Source organism: Thecamonas trahens, assembly GCF_000142905.1.
Source record: "Thecamonas trahens ATCC 50062 unplaced genomic scaffold supercont1.1, whole genome shotgun sequence".
Lineage (NCBI taxonomy): Eukaryota > Apusomonadida > Apusomonadidae > Thecamonas > Thecamonas trahens.
This window is the reverse complement of record NW_013657679.1, coordinates 547,466-553,730: the sequence shown is the minus strand read 5'-3', so window position 1 is coordinate 553,730 and position 6,265 is coordinate 547,466. Positions and strand designations below refer to the sequence as shown.

Sequence of the window (6,265 nt, the reverse complement as noted above, 5' to 3'; positions counted from 1 at the left end):
GAGAGGACATTGACAATCCCCCCCCCCCCCCCCCCCCCCTTCCCACTGCAGGCTGTGTGACGCATGGGCCATGCTGTTGGGCTGTTGATCCGGTCCCATGTGCCTTGCCATGCCCGTCAGCTATCAAGAGCTGCTAAATTTGAGGCATATGCCAAGTTGGGCGGTGGCGACGACCACCCGTCGCTCGCCGCCCCTCCGCCAATTCACACCGCAGAGTCGACGTTGGGCGCCCAGGTCGACCGGGAGGCATGGAGTTCCTGTTCAAGATCCTGTTTGTAGGCGAAGCAGGCGTAGGTACGTCATGCATACACCCGCCACCGAGGATGTTCCTCCTCTTACCTTGGCTTGTGTCCCCCCCTCCTGTCCGCTGCTACCCTCTCTCGGCCCTTGCCGGTGTCCGCCGCCCCATGCCCTTCGCGACGACGATGGCCTCGCGCGTGTGACGTGCACGGCTCGCTCGACGGAGCGATGCGCGCGGGGCCCCGTCGTGCTCCGGACGGCACCGGACTGCTTCCCGGTCCCGTGCTCGGTGTGGGCATGGAAGACGTCCGGGGGTGGTGGGGCGGGGCCAGGCAGGCGGTGTGTGGAGCGCGGACGAGGGCGGCTTGTGCGGGTGGTGGCTTCCTTTTTGGCGGTGGCAGGGGCGGCGAGGCGCAAGTGCGGGGCAGGGAGGTGATGGAGAGGGCATGGCTCACGGAGAGAGGGGCGCGGGGCTGTGGGGCGCGGACGGGAGAGTAGGCAAGACTGCGCTCATCCGGCGGTACGTGGACAATGTGTTCTCGTACAAGTACCGGTACACGATTGGGGTGGACTTTGCGCTCAAGGTGGTTGACCTCGACGAGAAGACGACGGTGCGGCTGCAGCTGTGGGACATTGCCGGGCAGGAGCGGTTCGGAGTCATGACAAGGGTGTACTACAAAGAGTCTGCAGCGTGCGTCATCGCCTTTGATATAACAGAGCGGAGAACGTTCGAGGCGGCCAAAAAGTGGAAGGCCGACCTCGACTCCAAGGTCCATCTGCCCAACGGCGACCCCGTCCCGTGTATCCTCGTCGCCAACAAGTGCGATCTCGAGCCGCGCCCGGTTCCACGCGAAGAGATTGATCAGTTTGTTCGCGACAACGGGTTTGTGGACTGGTTCGAGACCTCAGCCAAGGACGCAATCAACGTCGACAAGGCTATGAAGTTCCTCATCTACAAGGTTCTCAACTCCAATCCGGGCATCTCGGTCGAGGACGACGAGGCTTTTCGCCTCGACGACGAGGGCTCGCTGGCCGGTGCCTCGTCGTCGGGCTCTTCGTCCAAGAAAAAGTGTTGCTAGCTGGCGCACACAAGAGTCGCATTGAACACACAACCCCCCACACACCTTACCAACCTTCTTTGCCTACTCGTTTCCTGTCGGCTGCTCGAGGAGCTCCTTGACCTCGTCGAACCGCGCGCCGTAGTCGAGCGCCGTCCGCCCCATCTGCGACTTGACGCCCCTGTCGGCGCCGGCCGAGAGCAGGAGTTCCACCACTGGCGCGTGCCCGGCCAGCGCCGCCATGAACAGCGGCGTCCACCCCGCGTGCGTCGTGCAGTTGACGTCGAGCGAAGGATACCACGCCGAGCTCGTGTCCAGAAAGACGGCGACGGTGAGCTGCGAGCGCCCGGCGGCGAGGTGCAGTGCGGTGAGGCCGTCGAGGTCGATGGCGTTCGGGTCGGCTCCAGCCTCGAGGAGGAGCCGAACCACGTCGTCAAACCCGTGGTAGGCCGCAACGTGAAGCGGGGTGAAGCCGTTGAGGGCTGCGGCAGAGACTCGCGCGCCGATGACCAGCAGCTGGTGGACAATGTCGGGCGAGCCCGACCGCGCCGCTGCATGGAGCGCAGTCAGTCCGGTGGTAGCGTCGGCCCGGTTCACCGCCCCGCGCAAGATCTCACCCATCGAGTGGCTGGTCTCGGAGACAGTGCCCTGCGCCTGTGCCGCCGCGTCAAGCGCCGTGTGCATCCGCCGCAGCACTGCCTGTACAGCCTCCACCTCGCCTAGCTGGCAAGTCTCGCGGAGCTCGGCGACCTGCTCCTCTGGCACCTCGAGCACAACTTGCTCGGGCTCCGCCAGTGCTGCTGCAGCCGCAGCCGCGGCCTCGGCCGCCAGCCTCTCGGTCTCTTCCTTCTCAGCCACAGTGATGATAGAGAAGACGTCCTTGGCGACTTCCATCGCCCGCTCGGTGTTCGACTTGCGCAGCGTCGACGACGGCGAGCCAGCCAACAAAGCCTGTCCGTCGCCGGCGTCGGAGGCCGCGTCGGAGGCCGGCTGCGACTCGGGCTCGGCATCCGACTCGAGCCCGGATTCTGGTGCCGGCACGGGGCCGGGCGCGGGCTCGGGCGCGGCGTACGACTCGGCCTCGATGCCGGCGAGCGCGAGATGGACGGTCTCTTGGTAGAGAGTGTCGAGAAAGAGCGCGCACGGCGCAGTGGGATCGGTCTCCTGTGGCGAGCCGCGGTAGTGGTCGGCCCAGTACACAACGTTGTACGCCCAATCGACAACGAGCCGCGGCTCGCGCACAAACTTCTTGGCCAGGTACGAGCCGAAGAACCTGGTCATGGACATCTCGCGCTTGGCGCTCTTCTCAAAGTGCGCCTTTTGCAGAAAGAGCGCCTTGATGAGGGTGGAAACGACCTCGTAGTCGAGCTCCTTGTTGTAGATCTTCTCCTCCGAGGTGCGAAGAAAGTCCGGCACGGCACCGTACGGCTCGCCGGTGGGACCCTTGGAGACCAGATAGCACTCGGGGCCAACGCCCTCGAGGCGAATGTTAAGGTCCGAGACCTTGTAGCCGCATGACGCTAGGTTGGCCATAAACGTCGCCAGCTTGGACAGCTTCTTGCCCTCGCCGTCGTCGTCGTCGTCGGCGGCATCGGCGAGGTAGTCGAGCTCGGCCTGGGCGCCTGCACGCGATGCGGCAGTGTGGTAGGTGTAGCAGGCGTGGAAGAAGTTGTACAGCGCATAAACCCGCGCCTCGCCCGATCCAACAAGCGCCTCGACGTAAGTGGAGAGCGCCTCGGAGATGTCTGCGCAGCCTAGTTTGACAAAGCGGTTGAAGACATCGGTGATGACAGCGTCGAGAGCGCGGCGCGAGACGTGTTGGTACGGCACATCGCGGTCCCAGCGGAGAAGGAACGGGACCGACGAGCCCTTGCCCTTGGCCTTGAGCCTACGATGGTTGTACACGTCCGACGAGACGAGGACCGAGGCTGGGACTGAGGCCGGCAGCTCCTTGCCCTTGTCCTTCTTGCGCCTGCCATTGCCCTTGCCCTTGCCCTTGCCCTTGACCTTCTTTGCCGGCATGCTTGCCACCACAGAGACAGTGGTGTGTATGCGGTGTGTGGTTCGAGGCGAACGTCGACGGCCGTGGAGGGCAGTGGTGGTGGTTGAATGGTCTCTGTCTCGTGTCGGTTGCCCGTCGCCAGCCACCGCAGCGACTGCGGAACTGGCGAGGCAACTGGGTCAGGGGCAGTATGGATGGATGACAGGCCATGGGGCCATACATAGCTACACTCCACACAGACAAACACACACACACACTCTCACACACACACACACTCACACACTCACACGCTCACTCACTTGTACGCCTGCCCATGTGGAGTAGCCCACACCCTGCCTGGGCTTGGCAACAGTGGGTCCGTCCACCGCCCGCTTCGCCTGCTCACGGGCACACGTTCTGGCACTTGCCGCGCCCGCACCAGCCGGTCATGCCCGCAACGCGTGACACCCATGGCCATGGCCACTCGACGATGGAGCCAATGCCTTCACCTGTCGATCTGGTGGAAGCAGTGCTGGATCGCCCGCCGATGAACGGCCTGGCGTCGCAGACGGCAGCGGCGGCGGCCGAGGCCGCAGAAGCCGCAGACGCGGCCACAGCCGCTCTGGCGGCCACAGCTGCGTCGTTTGGTCCGCCGCCGCCAGAGACGATGGCAGACCTTGTGGCATAGCCAGTGGCGGAGGCGATTGGCGGCAGTATTCGCACCGAACGTCGCTCGTCTGACTCCTCGACTGCGGCGCCTGCGTGGTTGGACGAGGAGATCAGAGTGCGGGCTGAGGCGGTGCTGACGGCGCGCGAGCCAGACCATCCGATTGCTGTCTTGGTGGAGGCACTGGTGGCGGCATGGAACGAGGTCGATGTTGGTCATCCGGCGAAGGCTCTGGCCCGCACGGCGCTGGCATCGACACTGGCGGCTGAAGACAAGCTGGGCGCGGCAGCAGCTGCGGCCACCTCCAGTGGAGATCTGGTCGACAACGAAAGACTAGACGACCAGCTGGCAGTGGCACGCCAAGCATACGCCGGCGCGGTAGCGTTCGAGGTTGAGCGCGAAGCGTGCGACTGGTCGAGGGAGCTCGCCAATCAGGAGGCCCATGTCTACGCCGCCGTTGCCGAGGCGCGGCGCGGGCTGGTAGACGGGCTGGGGCCTTTGATGCGCGAGGTCGACGGCGCACGGGCGGTGCGCAAGTCGCTGCGTCCGGTGCTCCGCCGCATGCACTCGGCGAGCTCGGCTACCCAAGCCCAGGCCGAAGTGGCCTCGCGGAGCTCGCAGGCAAGCCGCGCGGACAGCCTGGCGAACGCACTATTGTCGGCTCGGGCAGCCGAGTCGCGCCGGACAGAGGCGCTGGAGGCCGAGGCTGCGATAGCCCAGGCGTCGATTGCAGCGCTTGTGGCGCAGCTACACCAGCTCCAAGTCGACATCCACGCATCGCAGGCGCGGTCGGCGGTGCTGGAAGCGGCGCACGCCGCTGTGGCGCGCGAGCTCAGGGCCGGCAGCGCAAGCCAAGATGGCACTGGCAGTGTAGCGCTGTCGGCTGTGCAGGCAGCATCGCTCCGGATAGCGAGCGAGAACGCGCTGGTGGCGCTGCGGTCGGCGACGGCAGTGGGTGTCGACGACGCCGCCGCCGAAGGCCTCTATCTTGTGGCGCTCCTGCTTGCGCGGTCTTACCTTCAGGTCTCGATGACCATCTTTGCGGCCGAAGCGCGAGTCCAGATGGTGGGTCAGGAGCAGGAGGCTCTGCGCGTCCGCAAGCAGCGGGCCAACCTGGCGCAGGATGTGGCGACGCTGGAGAGGTGCTCATCGAGTAACGCCAAGCTCCAGCGGATCATTGGCGAGCTGTCTTCCAAGATCCTGTCGCTGGAGCGCGAGCGCGAGCACCTGTTTGCGCAGTACATCGAGGCGCGTAAGCGCATTGAGGCGCTGGGGCCGTGCGGCCAGCGGCTCCTCGTCGAGCTTGACACCGAGTGGGCCGACATTCTCGACAAGCTGCGTGCGCTCGAGGCCGAGCAGCATGCGCAGATCGAGCTCGACGACGTGCTCAACGCGACAGCGCTCTCGGGCACTTCGCCAGCGGTCTCGCCGCGGGGGAGATAAAGATGCTCATTTACTCGGCTGGAGCCGGTGCACTCGATGCACCTTATGCCTTGGGCGGAGCGCGGACGATACAGACCGGAATGGAGGCGTGGCGGACGCAGTAGTCGGAGACCGAGCCGAGGAGCTTGGACTTGATCTTGCCCAGCCCGCGCGAGCCCATGACCATCATGTGGTACGTGCCAGACTCGGCGACGGCACACAGCTCCTTTGCCGGCGCATCCGAGTGGCGCTCGACATGCTCGACGTCGATGTTGGCCTCGCACAGCTGGAGGACGTAGTGATGGACGAGCGACTGGAGCTCTTCGGGCGCAGCGTCGTCAGCAGTGACCGTCACCACATGGACAGAATCCACGCCCGGGCGGGTCATCCCGAGCAGGTACGTCAGCGCCTACATGCCATCATACGGGTGGATGGGGTGAGTAGCGGTGGGAGGAGGAGGCATGCGCCCCGCCGCGTGCCAAGTGCTTAAAGTCCGTGTGACGTACCCTCTTGGACGGCTCGGAGCCATCTGCAGCAAACAGGTAGGTCTTGGGTGTCTCCCAGGTAGTATCAGTAGCCATTGTGCTGGGGGTGTGGAGTGTAGCTGCGAAGAGAGAGAAGTAGCCTACTCCCACTCTCCCCCGTCCGGCTTCTCGCTTAACTAACTGCCACGCTGCAGCAGTGGCTGCACCCCAGTCTTACCAACTGTGACTGCCCAAATTGAGGACTGCACTTCGCCCACCGCTCACCGCTCACCGCTCACCGCCCACCGCTCACCGCCCACCGCCCACCGCTCACCGCCCACCGCTCACCGCCCCACCTGCCACTCCCGCACACCCACACCGCATACCACTCCACCACCACCACCACCCCCACCCCACCACCGTCTACCGCTTT

At 65.2% G+C, this 6,265-nt stretch overlaps 4 protein-coding genes across 4 annotated transcripts; 2 read left to right on the top strand and 2 right to left on the bottom strand.

The window, feature by feature from the left end:
- The first annotated feature begins 185 nt into the window (after positions 1-185).
- On the top strand, positions 186-1,358 carry AMSG_00251 (member Ras oncogene family RAB32). The gene is made up of 2 exons (XM_013907656.1): positions 186-294; positions 739-1,358. Exons 1-2 carry the CDS (start codon positions 249-251, stop codon positions 1,317-1,319), a joined length of 627 nt encoding a protein of 208 aa, XP_013763110.1. The 5' UTR covers positions 186-248; the 3' UTR covers positions 1,320-1,358.
- On the bottom strand, positions 1,353-3,347 carry AMSG_00250 (ankyrin). The gene has a single exon (XM_013907655.1). It carries the CDS (start codon positions 3,318-3,320, stop codon positions 1,383-1,385), a length of 1,938 nt encoding a protein of 645 aa, XP_013763109.1. The 5' UTR covers positions 3,321-3,347; the 3' UTR covers positions 1,353-1,382.
- A 479-nt stretch (positions 3,348-3,826) lies between these two features.
- Positions 3,827-5,405, top strand: AMSG_00249 (uncharacterized protein; the record flags this gene model as incomplete). Its single annotated transcript, XM_013907654.1, has 2 exons — positions 3,827-3,958; positions 3,980-5,405. The coding sequence occupies 2 exons, from the start codon at positions 3,827-3,829 to the stop codon at positions 5,387-5,389; spliced, it is 1,542 nt and encodes a 513-aa protein (XP_013763108.1). The 3' UTR covers positions 5,390-5,405.
- Positions 5,400-6,012, bottom strand: AMSG_00248 (uncharacterized protein). The gene is made up of 2 exons (XM_013907653.1): positions 5,875-6,012; positions 5,400-5,777 (listed from the first exon to the last, which is right to left on the bottom strand). Exons 1-2 carry the CDS (start codon positions 5,947-5,949, stop codon positions 5,433-5,435), a joined length of 420 nt encoding a protein of 139 aa, XP_013763107.1. The 5' UTR covers positions 5,950-6,012; the 3' UTR covers positions 5,400-5,432.
- Positions 6,013-6,265: the final 253 nt, after the last annotated feature.